This window comes from Mauremys reevesii, linkage group 4 (genome assembly GCF_016161935.1).
Source record: "Mauremys reevesii isolate NIE-2019 linkage group 4, ASM1616193v1, whole genome shotgun sequence".
Taxonomy (NCBI): domain Eukaryota; kingdom Metazoa; phylum Chordata; order Testudines; family Geoemydidae; genus Mauremys; species Mauremys reevesii.
Genome location: NC_052626.1, coordinates 15,749,156 through 15,766,192, shown reverse-complemented (window position 1 = coordinate 15,766,192; position 17,037 = coordinate 15,749,156). Strand labels below are relative to the sequence as shown.

At 42.2% G+C, this 17,037-nt stretch overlaps 2 protein-coding genes across 16 annotated transcripts in view; one reads left to right on the top strand and one right to left on the bottom strand.

Moving 5' to 3' along the window:
* Nucleotides 1-14,124, top strand: part of ESR2 (estrogen receptor 2) — a 175,387-nt gene extending 161,263 nt beyond the window's left edge. Inside the window, exon 13 of the transcript XR_005597560.1 lies at nt 14,026-14,124. The gene's annotated coding sequence lies outside the window, so the exon portion shown is untranslated. The remainder of the gene's footprint in view (nt 1-14,025) is intronic.
* SYNE2 (spectrin repeat containing nuclear envelope protein 2) overlaps nt 1-17,037 on the bottom strand; it is a 260,416-nt gene that overhangs the window by 48,642 nt on the left and 194,737 nt on the right. For all 15 annotated transcript variants that reach the window (XM_039534632.1, XM_039534633.1, XM_039534634.1 and 12 more), the window contains 10 exons: nt 16,876-17,009; nt 16,238-16,442; nt 14,598-14,777; nt 13,010-13,138; nt 8,396-8,550; nt 7,882-8,029; nt 6,937-7,031; nt 4,306-4,540; nt 1,751-1,945; nt 394-519 (listed from right to left, as the gene is read on the bottom strand). In XM_039534632.1, coding sequence (XP_039390566.1) covers nt 394-519; nt 1,751-1,945; nt 4,306-4,540; nt 6,937-7,031; nt 7,882-8,029; nt 8,396-8,550; nt 13,010-13,138; nt 14,598-14,777; nt 16,238-16,442; nt 16,876-17,009 — 1,602 coding nt within the window. The remainder of the gene's footprint in view (nt 1-393; nt 520-1,750; nt 1,946-4,305; nt 4,541-6,936; nt 7,032-7,881; nt 8,030-8,395; nt 8,551-13,009; nt 13,139-14,597; nt 14,778-16,237; nt 16,443-16,875; nt 17,010-17,037) is intronic.

The window sequence follows — 17,037 nt, the reverse complement described above, 5'->3', positions numbered from 1 at the left end:
AGTCTATAATAGACTGATAACACAATGAATAAAGACATCCAACCACATAGAGGGGAGGGAGGTGGAGTGACAAATGGGGAGAAGGGAATTTTAGCTTCTTATTTTAATGGGTTTGAATTTTTATTTATGTATTTATTTATTTGGAGAGGCAGGGGAAGTGATAAACCTCTGTGTCCCATCGAGGACATAAGAAATGTCTTGCCAAATTAAAAAAATTCCAGCACTTGCAGAGATTAGGATGTTACCTCAGACATGGGGGAAGGGGCAGAGGCAATTTACCAGTAGCACAGAAGAACTCAGTTTCACAGAGGAGCAGGCAAGACAGAACTCCAGTCTCCTAGGGGCTCAAGTATTGTACAAGGAATATTTTTCTACAAAATGTGCTTTCAATACCTTAACATGTTCCTTGGTTTTGTAGAGCTCTTCATGTTCCTCTGGAAGTGGATCTTTTACTTTTTCCTTAAGCTCTCGCAGCCTGCTTTCCAATTCCTTGATTAGCTTTTCACAGCTGTCCCAGGTCTGTTTTTTACAGAAACAAGGAAGTTATGAATGACAAATACCTCACAATATGCACGTACTGTACTGTATGGATGAATTAAAGAACAGCAATTTCTAAATTAATTTGTTTTAGAGGACTGATCCTCAGGATCTTCTCTCAGTGCATGCACACTGTCCCTAATAAGAATTTCATTCATGGATTAATGGGAGAATTGAGCCCTCTTGTATTTAATGTTTGCCTTGAAATGCATTTTAGCTCAAGTGGTTCACATCTCCTCCTATTCAAACGAAGATTCTTTGGAGCATAGTTTCAAATTATGCTGGGGATCAATTAAAGTGATATCAAGTTTTTATGCTTTGAAACACAAATTTACTACAGAGAGGAAACGTTCATGAATCTATCTCTTAATTTTCAGAGGGGGTATATATAGTGAGGTGCATATGGCCTCTGGCATAGTCTGCACCTATAATGGCTCTATAAGAGAGTAAAGAAGTGTGACTAATGCCACTGGCCCCAATTCTCACCCAGGTGCTTCATGGCTGAAAAGTGTGGGCAGAGCTCAGCCCGGCTCCATGCCCACAGACCATTACTGCAGTCCAAAGAGCAGAAGCCCATTATAGCAGTATCCACCCAGCTACTCAGCCCCTCTCCACAGAGGTATAGTCCATGACTTTAGCCTTCCCACAACCTCCAGATATAGAGTGATGGAGCTGTTGGGGAATGATCTCAAAGGGAGTCACAGGGCCTCCTCAGAGTCTAGAGTTGGGGAGTTCACACTTGATGCTTTACTGGCAAGGAACTCTAATGGGGAAGCAAGGGGAATGGGAGTCTTTTGACAACTTCAGAATGAAGCTGTTACCTGAGATTAGAGGCCGCTGACTGACACACCCCTGCAAGGGCAAATGGGGGACAACAGAGCCACCATGACACCCCACACCCCTAATCAAAGGCACTGGTTTAGGGGCTCTGTGTCCCCAACCTGTAAGCTTGTTTGTGGGTGTTACCACAGCCCAGTCAAGTAGTAGTCTTTGCAGGGCCTGCATATTAGGATCCACAGAAGGGAAAACAACGAGCTGGGAAGGTGCTACCCTTTCTGGGGCTCCTTGGGCACTTGCTGCAGAGAGCCTCTCGACGCCACTAGCTGGCTTGTCCCTAGGACTGGTCACGCTGCCCTGGAACTCCTCCACGTGGGAACAGGAGTGTGCAGGCATCTCAAGGTGTCCTCCTCCCCAGAGAACACCTGTCGAGTACCTGCACAGTGCCGAGGAGCTGTTTCATGATCTTCTCCACTTGAAGCTGGGCATCATTCCAATTCTCCTGTAACTGGCTGAGTTCCTCTTGTATTACAGCATTGGTCTCCGGGTCTGAGTCTTTACATAACTTCTCCCCAGTATCGACAGTGAGGGAGTATGTGGTTTGCCATCTCTGAAGAAGTATTTCCTTGTTCTAAAAAACCAACCACAACATTCTAAATCTCAGCCCCAGGATTAGAGAGCTTTACAAACCTGCTTGGAATTTCACTTTTTAAAAGGGTGAAAAAAATGGGCTTGTTCTTTGTTTTTATTTAACTTTTTGTTATATGTAAAAACAAACAAACAAACAAAACCCCTCAACCCTGCATTTTTTCCTGCTTGTTTTGAGTCTAAAAGATGCTATGCTGACTTTATAATGAGTTAAATGATTGGAGCAATTGAGAGGAGATGGGATTTTTAGTCATACAGTTAAAAAGTCAAGTGTTTAATAAAATGTTGCATTTGTTAACAACTCTTTAACTTCAATGACTAAGCAACATATTGGAGAAAGAATGTCTTTGTTAAAGACTGAACACCTCATTTCAGTAAAATAAGCTAAAAACATCCCTGCTCTGTGAACCCTAACAAGATCTTCATCAAAAATAGGTGTCAAGTATCAGAGGGGTAGCCGTGTTAGTCTGGTTCTGGGCAGGTGTATATATAAGCAAGAAGCAAGCTAGAGACAGGAGGATGAGGCCCTGTTCAGAGAAACTGGTTCTGTAATTTTCACAGACTGCAAATTTAACACCATCAGCTCAGGACTAAACAAAGACTGTGAATGGCTTGCCAATTACAGAACCAGTTTCCTCAGCTGCTGGAACAGGGCCCTGATTGATCTAACTGCTGCTTCATCAAAAATAGGGAAGATGAAAGTTAACATTCCTGTTATTTTTAAGGTAAAGAACTAAGCAGAAAAACATCCATAAAAGCCAGACTTTCTGGCCTTCATTATGCATCATAAAGAAGCAAAAACAGGCACTAGCATAATTTTTAAAGTCCCCCGAATGTCACCTTTAACAATAGGAGAAAATAAACATGAAACAAATGAGGCTAGCAACAAAGGAGTGGGGCACTGAAAGTCTTAAAATTTATAATATTCCTAGGTCCTAATGTTAATGGCTTGTGTCTGTGCAGAAAGAATAGTGTAATAATTAATCAAAACCAAATTTTCTGATTGCCTTATACACAGGCCAGTTAGGTACTCCTATTCAGATTGTTATAACATAAGGGAATATTCAATTCAACTGAAAGGCAACACATTTAAAACTAATAAAAGGAAATTATTTTTTACATATTACATAATCAATCTATGGAACTCATTGCCTTAAAGTATCACTGAAGCCAAAAGTTTAGTGCCACTCAGGAAACCTTTAGATATTTATATTGATAAGAAGAAAATCTACAGTTACGCTACATGAGATATATTTTTAGTAAGGAATATAAGCTTTCATACTTCAAGTCATAAACAAGACACTAAATGACAGAAGTTAGGAAGAACCTTCCTCTGTCTGATGGTTATTCCGTAACTAACTATTATGGCCTTGTCTACACTGAAGTTTTCTCACCTTTTATTTTTAAAAAGGACAAGTGTAAAGTACAATTCTGTGCAATAAGGTGAACGATGCCATGTTTACACTAGCAAGTCCCTTACTATTATGGGCTCGTCTCCCATAGTAAGGTACTACTGGACACGAGGAAGGTTGGCAGAATCAGGTTCTAATGAATTCAAAATAGTTTGGCTAATCTAATCGGACATATTATTGTTTAAAATATTCTCTGTCACGGAATATTTCTCTCCAAAGCAAAAAATTATTCAGTACTCTACCAAATATATAGCTGGCTTCAAATCAGACATTGTTCAACTTTAAACTCAGATTCCTATTACACTTTAAACTATTAGCTTTAAGAGCTTCTCTATCCAGAAATTCATGACAGTGTTGCCCTATTAACCAAGCAAGAGATTCTGGTTTTGGTTCATAATTCAGCCTAAAGTTACTTTTTTTGAATAGGGTCACATTTAAATTAAAAAACAAACAGCTCTGGTAACTTACATTGTTAATGTTCAGTTCAACATTCCCATTAACATAAAACCTCTCAATTACAGTAAATACTCACGAACTATTGGGAATTTTGAAAATTTACTCACAGAGGTCACTCAAATGAAGACAAGCAAAAGGAAACAGGGCTGACTTTCTGCAATATTATGGGCAGGCATAATCTATGTGCTTTAGTGAGAACTTGTTGAGGTTCTTTGAATCTTTTCATCAGGACAGATTCACTAAAAACTGCATCTGCTCCCAGATCATAATTTTATTTAGGAGTTTATTGTGGGTTTCCACAATGCATAAATCAAGACACGTTTTAATGAAACTGTCCCTTTAAGAAAAGAAATCAGCAATTTGTTTTGAGCAAAAAGTGAATGCCTTTGAAGTCCTTTCATTTTTCTGGATACATGTCATTTCAATCTGAAAAATCACTGATCATCTATTTGTTTATAAGAAATAAAAATATGACCTTGAAATCATGAATTAGATTCCTAAGATGGTAAAGGCTGTAGCCGTCCTGGCTCTTCACAGCAGCTATGAAGTTATTTGTACAAGTAAGAAAATTCGTGAGATTCTGTTGAGAAACCCTGAAGTGCTGCCACTGCTTCACAAGTCCATCGATATCTTTCTTCCTCTGCTGAACCATCCGGATAACACTCTGCCACTGCTCCTTCAGCAATGTGAGTTTGGAAATAAACTCAGTTCTGAAGAGGACAGAGATTGGAGTGTTAATACAGAATGTCATCTTCACCTTAAAAGCACATTAAAACACAAAATGGAGCACCATAAGCGCAAGCCTTCTCTGTGCATCAAAACTTCTGTGTGACAGAAAACTATAAAATGATACAAGAACAAACACGAGAGTTTCTCCTGCTATGGCACAACAGCATATGGTACAGCTAGACCCAGAAGCAAGTTGTTCCAAATCCATTCTTGAAGTGGATGGAAGTCAATACTGGCAGCAACTGCACTGCAAAATAGAGCTGTACTTGAGCAATGCTAGAACAGCCTCCTGTCACCATTATACTCTAGCGCAGGTGCAGCATTAGAGACCGTCTGCATTACAAAAAAAAATCTGTGTAGTGCTGAACCCCTTCAACCCAGTTTTTGGTTTCTACCATGCGATATAATATGCTTTTGCCTGCTCCACATTAACAAGCTGAAGTGTTTTCAGCCCATGCTAGTAAAAATGAGTTCAGCTAACATACTTTTTGAATAGCTCAGATGATGCCTTAGAGAAAAATGGGGAAGAGGAAAGGTAAATCACTTGCAATGTTACTGCTACTACGGAGGATGGGGTTCACATAAAACCACAGTATGTATAAGTCGTTCTTAGAGATGTTCCACGAGTTCATACTCCAGCCAATAAACAACTCATCTCTCCACTACCCAAATTCTGGGTTTACAAAAATTAGCCAGAAGACCATGTCCTGTTGTGAATGGAGAATCAGCAGGCTCCATTGCTAGGTGCCCTTCTTGAGTGCTCTCTCACCCTGTTGCAGCATGAGTACTCATGGAGGAAAAGAGGATTGAGTCCTTTACATATGGCAACCATAGAATCATCATGGGATCATAGACTATCAGGGTTGGAAGGGACCTCAGGAGGTATCTAGTCCAACCCCCTGCTCAAAGCAGGACCAATCCCGAACTAAATCAATCATTTTACCTACCACCAGAGTATAGCCACCTCAGCTGCAAACACAGCAACTCTTTAACAGTGCAGAACAGTTAGGGCAGGAAGTGAAGGATATCTTATCCCAGGAGAAACTACAAGGGGATTGTTGTTTTTTTGGTAGGCAGAATGTAATTATTATCCAAAGGGGAACTTGGCCAGGACACCGGTGGTCACACCTCTACTTTTGCAAGATGTACCACAGGCTCTAATGAACACACCTGGTTTTGACTTGGGTTTTAAAAGTCTCTTTTAAGGGACAGTTGAGGGTGTTCCGGACTGACTCAGAGGGAAGCATGTCACCTCTTGAATCACCAATATTACTCTGTGTAAGACCCAGGAATATATGCAGGAATTTAAATTTGACTGCTTTTGGAAGGGCCCATTAAACACCACATATTATACACATTAAACCATATCAACACATGCACATACATCATAGGTAAGGCTACGTTTAAGTCATGGGTATTTTCAGCAAAAATCACGGACAGGTCATGGGCAGTAAACAAACATTCATGGCCCATGACCTGTTCATGACTTTTACTATATACCCTAACTAAAACTTGGGCAGGGGGGCCACGGGTGCTCGGGGGGAGAGGGGAGCGGTCCAGGGGCGGTGGTGGCCCAGGACCCTCACTGGTGCTGGGAGGGGGAGCCAGGTGGTGGCGCATGGCCCAGGACCCCCGCTGGTGCTGGGAGAGGCCAGGCAGCAGCGCACAGCCCGGGACACTGGGGGGGGATGGTTAGCAGGCTCCCTACCTGGCTCCATGTGTCTCTGCTTCTCCTATGAAGAGGGGAGGCCACGGGGGCTCTGCACGTTGCTCCCGCCACAAGTGCTGGCTCCACAGCTCCCATTGGCCAGGAACTGCAACCAATGGGAGCTGTGGGGGCGGCACCTGTGGGCGCAGGCAGAGCCCCCTTGCCGCTCCGCCTAGGAGCTGCAGGGACATGCCGGTGGGAGCCAGGGAGCCCCCCCATCCTGAGGTAAGCGCCGACCCGCACCCCAACCCCCTGCCCCTAGCCCTGACCCACACACCCAAACTGCTGCTGTTGGCCCAGGGAATGCCCGGCTCTGCCAGTCCCTGAGCCAGCACCAGCCGCCACAGAAGTCATGGAGGTCACAGAATCCGTGTCTTCCGTGACAGACTCACAGCCTTAATCATAGGCATAGAAATAAATGGCCATACACTCACCATTTCAATGAAAATCTATGCACCGTGGAGCCATCTGAATTAATGTATCCACACAAGTACTTGGCTGCGGCGGGGTTACAGAGCTCCTCTGGTCCAGGGGCTGTGGCAGGGCTGGAGGAGTTCTGTCTGTGCCCTGGCCAACTAGGGGGGGGGGGCATGCCCCTGCTTGCCCCTCCCCCGCTTGTGCATGCCCCTGGTTAAGAAGTAAGGGGGAAAAAATCTATTTTTTTTTTACCTTTTTTCTGCTTCTCCTGTTTCCAGCAAAAGTAATGCTTTTGATATGATAGAATTAAAAATCTGCTGATTTACAGAAATCTCCGCTTGCAGCATCTGCAAACATTGCAAAAATAAGAACAATATTAGTTCAGTAACTGATGGGCATTTAAAAACAAGCTTTACAATGGGCTTTACACATAGAATTATTCTGGAATAGCTATTTTTGAACAGCTCCATATTTAGTGAATAAGGAGCAGAATATGGCCCACATGCCCTGAGGAGTACAAGTTTTACATCAGGGGTAGGCAACCTCTGGCACGTGTGCCGAAGGCGGCACACAAGCTGATTTTCATTGGCACTCACACTGCCAGCTCCTGGCCACTGGTCCGGAGGGCTCTGCATTTTAATTTAATTTTAAATGAAGCTTCTTAAACATTTTTAAAACCTTATTTACTTTACATACAACAATAGTTTAGTTATATATTATAGACTTATAGAAAGAGACCTTCTAAAAACATTAAAATGTATTACTGGCACGCAAAACCTTAACTTAGAGTGAATAATGAAGACTCGGCACACCACTTCTGAAAGGCTGCCGATCCCTGTTTTACACAAAGTAGTAAATGTTTAGTATAATGTTTGTGGAATTAGATGAACAACTACTAATTATAAAAAAGTCTGGGTGACATCCTGTCTCTGTGTGTCTAACTTGCAATGCATGGTATTTAGTAATTGCAGATACAGATTTTGTGATTTATTTCAGCTGGGACAAGAAGCATCCTCTCAGCCTTGCCCCAGTGTAATGTTCCCAAGATGTAATGTACTATTGACACTTTGAGTGGATTCCATTTATATATTGCACAGACTGTTGCTGTTCTATAATACCACCCACAGTATCTCTTTGCTAAGATATGGTTTTCAAGATTTTTTTTTAAAACCCAGATTAAATCTTCAGCATTATTACCTCATATATTCTCTGTTGTTCCTGAAGCTTTTCAAATCTGCCAGCAATATTTACTTTTAAACCCTCTTTCATCTTTTCTAGAAATTGTATCCAGTTTTCACATTTCTGAAGAAATTTCTTTTCATCCGATTGAATTCCCTCAAATTCACTGTTAAGAGAAATAATACAGGAACCGGTCTATTGTTGTATATTTTCCACTTATGATTGTTTATGCTCTAACAAAGGGGGCAGATTGGTAGCACCATGGGCCCTAATCAAGATGAGGTCTCATTGTGCTAGTCTCTACACAAAACACATGCTAACACATGTGCCTTTGTGCTCCAAACAACTTAAAATATTAAAAAACAAACAAACAAAATTGTTGGAGTGTTTTTAAGTTAGTTTCAAATGGAGGAATTATTTTTGACAAGCCTCTTGGAAATCTGGGGACCAGCTTGTGGAAAATATTTTAATCTGCTTTTAATTGTCCTCATGCACACTGAAACAGTTGGGGGAATTATTGTGCTTTTTTGACCTGCAATGCTCCAGGGCTGTTGCTGTCTTCTGAGCCCACTGTCGATTCAGGTTCTGTAGTTTCTTCCCAGTGAAATCACTGAGTGGTAGCCTAAAGCTCACTTCATTCAGATTCTCGATGACAGGAGACATTGCAGTGAGCTCCAACATGTGGCCCTGCAAATAATGGAACAAAATAACTGACAGAAATATCACCTTTTTTCCATGTCTAGAAAATATAAGTCTTTTCTGTGATGTTTGACAACATAATGTAAACAATGCCTTATGTTCAGGTTAAAAGGGTCGTGGATGAAAAAGGTGAATTTCAAGAAGCATAGTTAGTTCATATTGGGCTATGTCGTCCCTCCAGTAGAGAGGACTGAAAACAAGAGAGTTTTCACTTTCAGTTTCCTTTGCACTATTCTTGGGGGGAAAGTCAGACACACCTTCTGAATCCTCATTCATGGAAGTAGTAAAGGGTTCTGCATAGCGTATTTTGTAGTATCCGTAAGTGGCAGGGCTTAAATTTCATACTGAAGTTTGAGGAGGTGGAATTACACCAACCCCAGATCCAAGCAGGTTTCCCTTTTCTCTTTTACAATTCTGCCTGCAATCCATGTTTTGATTCATTTTTAAAAGTAATTCATTATGTTTTATGTTGCTCTGGGGATTCAGTTATTCTGATGTAATGCTCTTCAGATAAAGTATTCCATTGCATTTCTGATTTCCTTAGATTTTTTTAATGATGAAGAACCATCTGCTGCTAGCAATTAAAATTACCCAGGCTGCTACTGTACTTTATTTATTTCCAATGCTTGTGAAGAGAGATGACATATGATGGGATTTCTGGTTTTTCAGTTTGCTTTTTAAAAAACCTAGGAAATTACACACAAACATACTATGTTAACATTACTAAGAACATTTTTAAGGTGGCAAAGTCAAGCACTCAAAAGTTAGGAAATAAAAAAATTGAGGTTGCCTGTGCAATCTTAATTTGGCCACCTTGTGCACGAGCAGGAGAGCGCAAGAGGGGAGGACTCCTGCCTCATACTGAGAAAGCAGGAGCTCAGGGAGTTATCTTAAGTGCCTATACATAAATACAAGAAGCCTGGGAAACAAGCAGGGAGAACTGGAAGTCCTGACACAGCCAAGGAATTATGAGGTGACTGGAATAACAGAGACCTGATGGGATAACTCACATGACTGGAGTATGGTCATAGATGGATATAAACTGTTCAGGAAGGACAGGCAGGGCAGAAAAGGTGGGGGAGTTGCATTGTATGGAAGAGAGCAGTATGCCTGCTCAGAGCTCCAGTATGAAACTGCAGAAAAACCTGAGAGTCTCTGGATTAAGTTTAGAAGTGTGAGCAACAAGGGTGATGTTGTGGTGGGAGTCTGCTGTAGACCACCAGACCAGGGGGATAAGGTGGACGAGGCTTTCTTCCGGCAACTAGCAGAAGTTACTAGATCGCAGGCCCTGATTCTCATGGGAGACTTTAATCACCCTGATATCTGCTGGGAGAGCAATACAGCAGTGCACAGACAATCCAGGAAATTTTTGGAAAGTGTAGGGGGCAATTTCCTGGTGCAAGTGTTGGAGGAACCAACTAGGGGCACAGCTCTTCTTGACCTGCTGCTCGCAAACAAGGAAGAATTAGTAGGGGAAGCAAAAGTGGATGGGAACCTGGGAAGCAGTGACCATGAGATGGTAGAGTTCAGGATCCTGACACAGGGAAGAAAGGAGAGCAGCAGAATACAGACCCTGGACTTCAGAAAAGCAGACTTTGACTCCCTTAGGGAACTGATGGGCAGGATCCCCTGGGAGAATAACATGAGGGGGAAAGGAGTCAGGAGAGCTGGCTGTATTTTAAAGAATCCTTATCAAGGTTGCAGGAACAAACCATCCCAGTGTGTAGAAAGAATAGTAAATATGGCAGGTGACCAGCTTGGCTTAACAATGAAATCCTTGCTGATCTTAAAACACAAAAAAGAAGCTTACAAGAAGTGGAAGATTGGACAAATGACCAGGGAGGAGTATAAAAATATTGCTCAGGCATGCAGGAGTGAAATCAGGAAGGCCAAATCTCACTTGGAGTTGCAGCTAGCAAGAGATGTTAAAAGTAAAAAGAAGGGGTTTCTTCAGGTATGTTAGCAACAAGAAGAAAGTCAAGAAAAGTGTGGGCCCCTTATTGAATGGGGGAGGCAACCTAGTAACAGAGGATGTGGAAAGAGCTAATGTACTCAATGCTTTTTTTGCCTCTGTCTTCACGAACCTCCAAGACTGCTGCACTGGGCAGGAGGAGAGGAGGTGACCAGCTTGCTGTGGAGAAGGAAGTGATTCAGGATTATTTAAAAAAGCTGGATGAGCACAAGTCCATTGGGCCGGATGCGCTGCATCCAAGGGTGCTAAAGGAGTTAGCAGATGTGACTGCAGAGCCATTGGCCAGTATCTTTGAAAACTCATGGCGATCGGGGGAGATCCTGGATGACTGGAAAAAGGCTAATGTAGTGCCCATCTTTAAAAAAGGGAAAGAGGAGGATCCAGGGAACTACAGGCCAGTCAGCCTCACCTCAGTCCCTGGAAAAATCATGGAGTAGGTCCTCAAGGAATCAATTCTGAAACACTTAGAGGAGAGGAAAGTGATCAGGAACAGTCAGCATGGATTCACCAAGGGCAAGTCATGCCTGACTAACCTAATTGCCTTCTATGAGGAGATAACTGGCTCTGTGGATGAGGGGAAAGCAGTGGACATGTTATTCCTTGACTTTAGCAAAGCTTTTGATACGGTCTCCCACAGTATTCTTGCTTGCAAGTTAAAGAAGTATGGGCTGGATGAATGGACTATAAGGTGGATAGAAAGCTGGCTAGATCGTTGGGCTCAACAGGTAGTGATCAATGGCTCCATGTCTAGTTGGCAGCCAGTATCAAGTGGAGTACCCCAAGGGTCGGTTCTCGGGTGGTTTTGTTCAATATCTTCATTAATGATCTGGAGGATGGTGTGGACTGCACCCTCAGCAAATTTGCAGATGACACTAAACTTGGAGGAGTGGTAGATACAGCTGAAGGATAGGGATAGGATACAAAGGGACCTAGACAAATTAGAGAATTGGGCCAAAAGAATCTGATCAGAGCTGGCTATAGGCACCAGCAAACCGAGCACGTGCTTGGGATGGCAGAATTCCAGAGGCGGCATTCCGGGTTGGGCTTTTTTGCTTCAGCAGTTGCGCTCTAGGAGGTTTTTTTTTTCGCTTGGGGCAGCAAAAAACCTAGAGCCGGCCCTGAATCTGATGAGGTTCAACAAGGACAAGTGCAGAGTCCTGCACTTAGGACGGAAGAATCCCATACACTGCTACAAACTAGGGACCGAGTGGCTAGGCAGCAGTTCTGCAGAAAAGGACCTAGGGGTTACAGTGGATGAGAAGCTGGATATGAGTCAGTGTGCCCTTGTTGCCAAGAAGGCTAATGGCATTTTGGGCTGTATAAGTAGGGGCATTGCCAGCAGATCGAGGGATGTGATCATTCCCCTCTATTCAGCATTGGTGAATTTGAATGGAATCTGTAGTACTGTGTCCAGTTTTGGGCCCCACACTACAAGAAGGATGTGGAAAAATTGGAAAAAGTCCAGCGGAGGGCAACAAAAATGATTAGGGGGCTGAAGGACATGACTTATGAGGAGAGGCTGAGGGAACTGGGATTGTTTAATCTGCAGAAGAGAAGAATGAGGGGGGATTTGATAGCTGCTTTCAACTACCTGAAAGGGAGTTCCAAAGGGGATGGATCTAGACTGTTCTCAGTGGTACCATAAGACAGAACAAGGAGTAACGGTCTCAAGTTGCAGTGAGGGAGGTTTAGGTTGGATAATAGGAAAAACTTTTTCACTAGTAGGGTGGTGAAGCACTGGAATGGGTTACCTAGGGAGGTGGTGGAATCTCCTTCCTTAGAGGTTTTTAAGGTGAGGCTTGATGAAGCCCTGGCTGGGATGATTTAATTGGGGATTGGTCCTGCTTTGAGCAGGGGGTTGGACTAGATGACCTCCTGAGGTCCCTTCCAACCCTGATATTCTATGATTCTATGATACAGACTTAAATTACTATTTTTTTCAAGACGACCCCTACCTCAGTCCCTGCATAGGATGGACCTGCTCTGGGTATCCATCAGGCTAATTTAGTAAAGGAAATTGTTGTCTGTAGGACCCCTGCTTTTTTGCTGCAGAAATCGGAGGTGTGTAGTGAATGAGGCAGGGGACTGCAGGAAGAGAAAGGAGGGTCTCATTGTTAAGGCAGCTGAATAGACAACTGGATTCTATCCCTGCTTCTGCCACAGAGTTTTGCACTAAATGAGTTAGGGGCCTTGTGGAAAAAAAATAGTATGTGATCAGGAAATTCAAGACTGTATCATAATGGATATGCAGGTCGGGGCCAAATTCAAGTTTCATAGGCATTTCTGGCATTTCCTAACTTTTGAGTGCTTGACTTTGCCACCTTAATAATGTTCTTTTAACATAATTTTTGTGCATGTAACATTTATGATAATTAAGCTACAGGAAGTACCTATGGTGCTACATGAATAAGTATCCTACAGACTCTCTTACATATGCATAATTTATTTCTTTATAGTCATAAGAGCTGGATGTACCATGAGTAATTCTGAGTCATCTTCTTTTCCCTGTAGATACAACTTATCCAAAACTTCTATAGGTTTCTTAATTCGATCTTCCACTGTGTCCAGACAATTATTGAAATCCATCAGTTGTAAATGGTTGAACTAGGATGAGAGATTATTTTTATTATAATCAGCTTTAATACATATATTCAATATGAGCAAGAGAATAATAAACAGCGTCCTTGGGAAAACAAACAGCTGCTAGCTTAGAGTAACTGGTGTATTTGTAGTTAATATTTATGTCTATATTTAAACCATGCTTTTTATATTCTTTTTCTAGATTTTATCTTTGGAATATGTCCTTGCATTTTTAGAGTAAATATTTAGCCTTGATTTCTTGTTATTGGCTTCATAGTTCTAGAAATTAATGGCTGTTTTCCCATAGTGCAATACGTTTTGTGACTATGAAAAAACAAGGAAAGTGAAATGACAATGAAGAAAATGCTTCATTACATATAGAGGCACCACTGTCCACTGTCACGGTGAGAAATAACTCACTGGGGAGGAGAGATGGTGTTGTGGTTAAAACCCTGTAGTGACTTTTTTTTTAAACTTGGGAAACCTGGGCTTGTTTACCAGCTCTGCATCATACTTATAGAAGGTGGTAAACTCTGCAAGTTTTGACTTACAGTTTCCTCCCACTTTTTCAGTTGAGAAGTAGGATTTAACCCAACATACAGACATGTGGCAAGGAGCTGAGCCTCCATATCCTGTGAATTGTGGGAGATCCACATGGATCTAGGAGAAAAGGGCAGACATGCTGTGCAGAGACCTACTACCAAGGACTTGATGATTTAGGATGAAATTATGGAGCCACAGCACAGCTACTCAGAAGGAAGGAAATTCATGAAAATGGTTCATTTGCTCTTATAGATAGGGCTGTGGGCATTACTTGGGCTCTAGTAGCTCCCAGTTGGCTCCATCTGAGGGGAAGAAATGCAGGACTGGGTCTGGGATCCCACAGTTTTCTCTTCCCTCCCCATTTCCAGGGTTGAGGGACCTGTGCCAGGAAGGGGTCTGGTGTCACCCTCTGCCTGAGAGCTCTCAAATTACACTTGTGTAAGGAATGAATGACAAGAACGACAAAGGAAATCACTTGTGGTAAGACCACAAAATTACACAAGAGAAAACGACTACACAACTAGAAATGAAATAAAACGATATTACACTACAGATAAAGCTTACACATGATATCAAGAATCAGAGACATCATCTCCAGGAAACAACCTGAGTTTCCAAGCATTGGACTGGGATGATGCATGGAGACATTAAGATCCATCCATATTACAAATTAACAGGCCTGCTTACAAGTGTGTGACAGAGCAGGGTGTGTGTGGAAGGGGAAAACAATTGAAACTGAGTGAACACAGCATAGCAGGCACACGATAAAAGTGTAACCCACCTGTTCCCCCAGGACTTTATTTCTCTTTCACAGCTCAGCTGATGCTATCATTCAGATTTCACCGAGTTCTAATTCAAACTGAACTTCAGTTCAGGAACTACATGATTTTGTTGAAGAATAAAACTGTACTGAGAGCAAATTTACTATATAAGGAAGTACCTCAAATTCATCCGATTTCATCTGCAACATCTTTTCCAAATAAGCTATCCTTTTGAGAGGATGCAACTTCTCTGAGAGAAATGCTTGTGTAGCTGCATTAACCTGTTGTGCTATCTGGTCTGTCAACTCAGAAACCTGGAGAAAGCTTCCCTTTATGGTTTGAAGGCCTTGTTGCAGTATCTAAAGTGAAAGATTAAAAAAAAAATCAGATCTATGTTCCTGTGTCTCTTTTATTGCTATAACTAAGCTCCTTCTGTTGATGTGCATTGGAAACCAAATTCAGCCATAGACTAAGAGAGTATCTTTCATTGACTTTAATGGGAGCGACAAGCACTTACTCCAGGGCGGAATCTGATGATAAGTCTATTAACAGTGACGGGAGGGACAAAACCATAGATGTTACTGATGGTCTGCCTCTCAGTTACCCAGAGATTTAGGCTGATTTTTTAAAGGTGCTGAAGGGAGTTAGGCATCCAACTCCCGACGAGCTCTCTTCAGCTCCTTTAAAAATTCCCAGCCTTAGTATCTGGATTCAAAGTTCAGTGGGATAACATTGCCCAGTAATAATTTCAGGCACTCGGATACTAATGTTATGAGGGAGATTAGAGAGATAAATTGGAGAGAATATGCATCCTCTCTAGAATGGCTTTATACAGTGATAATAATATCCTGCTAACCGCTATGCTGAACACCTTTGCCAGGATTTTGGAATCATTTTGATTGATTGAGAGCTTTTTTTTCCCCACTCCAGCAACAATATTATTACAGTTCTAAATGTTATGAACAACGAAGGGAGTAGCTGGTACTTCTACAACCTACTGCTTGTAGTTCCTTTTATCTGGAGAGAGATTTACAGAATATCATCCTGGAATGTGTAATCCTCTGCCCCGTTCACTTAATACTAAACGTGAAAATCCCTGGGCATTTTTCCACTGAAAACTATATTTCAGTGGGAAATGAGTAAAGATTAACTATAAAAGGACAGACTTCCCTGAAAGGTAAAATATGCTTTGGGGCGTATTGACCCTGTCTTTGGCATGGATCAGACTGTAAGCACTTCAGCTGTTTATAAAGGTCAAAATATATAATAAAGGTCAATCATTTTTGGTTCAATGAGTGCTACAAAATAGCCAGATTCTCAGGTTCCCTATGTTACCTTCATAGAGTATTGCCACTGCAAGGGGATGGAAATCTGGCATTAACTGCCAGCCAGGGATTCCTCTTACATTTGGGGATCACTGGAGGGGATTAAGCAAGAGTAGCTGGCTCTATGCCAGTTACTCCTGGCACCCCTCCTCTGGCATAGGAGACATGTCCAGAGCAAACTGCACCCTCCCTAGGGGACCACTGCAGACAATATAGTTTAGAGAAGCCTTGCTGCTGCTCTAACTTATGCTGAGGCTAAACTGGTCACAGGCTGCCCACAGAAATGGAGAGTGCAAGAGATGAAGTCAGGTCACCATCTCCTTCCCTTCTTTGCATCCTGTGCTTGGACTGACCTGAGGACTGGGCCAATGTAATTAAAGAAAATTAAAAAAGGACAGATTACAAAAGAGAAGTCAGGCCCTGGTTTCCACTGTCAGGATTTTTAAATAAGTCCAGCCTTGCATAAATAAGGCAGCGAGAGCACTTTTATGTACCTTCACATCCTGTATCTTCTGCTTCAGGGCTTCCACCATGTTGTCTTCAGGTAAGTGAGTTCCCAAGAGCTGATGACACTGATCTTCATGTTGTTCTAACCTCAATGCTGCCTCAGCGTATAACCCATCAAATGACTCCCAAAGCAATAACAAAGCTTGTGCTGTCTGTAGCTCATCAGTGACTTCTTCATTTGCCAGAGTCCATCTGCAATATACAAGAACATAACACAGGTTATTGATTTAGGTTTTGCCCTTACACTCGGGGATGTGCACAGACCAGACACTGATCTCTTTTGAAGATTCTCAGTGGAATTTCTCTGGATTTACACCAGGGCATCTGAGATCAGTCTTGCCATGTGTAATGTCCATACTGCATTGCATGGTTACTATGTTGCTGCTTTTTCTGTTTGTTTGTTTTTTTGGTCTACCACCCAGACCCACAATAAAACAATATGTTAAAGTCGACTGGCCCTAGTTCACCAAGATATTTAAGCATATGCCTAACTTTAAGCGTGTGAGTATTCACAATGAAGTCAATAGAAACATTCACATGCCTAAAGCTACACACATGCTCAGTACCTTGCAGAATCGAGGGCCTTTATTACCAACATCTATTTTGTGTCTTTTTTCAGGCGTACCTTGTATGTGCCTCCTTGCATTTATGATCAATAATCTCTGCAAATGAGGAACAACAGTATTTCTTGAGGTTAGCAGCAGAAGCCTGGAGCTTGGCCCAGCTTTCTTCACTCTTCTCTGCTTTGTCTTGAAGAGACTGTGAAAAATGAGTCACAACAATTAGA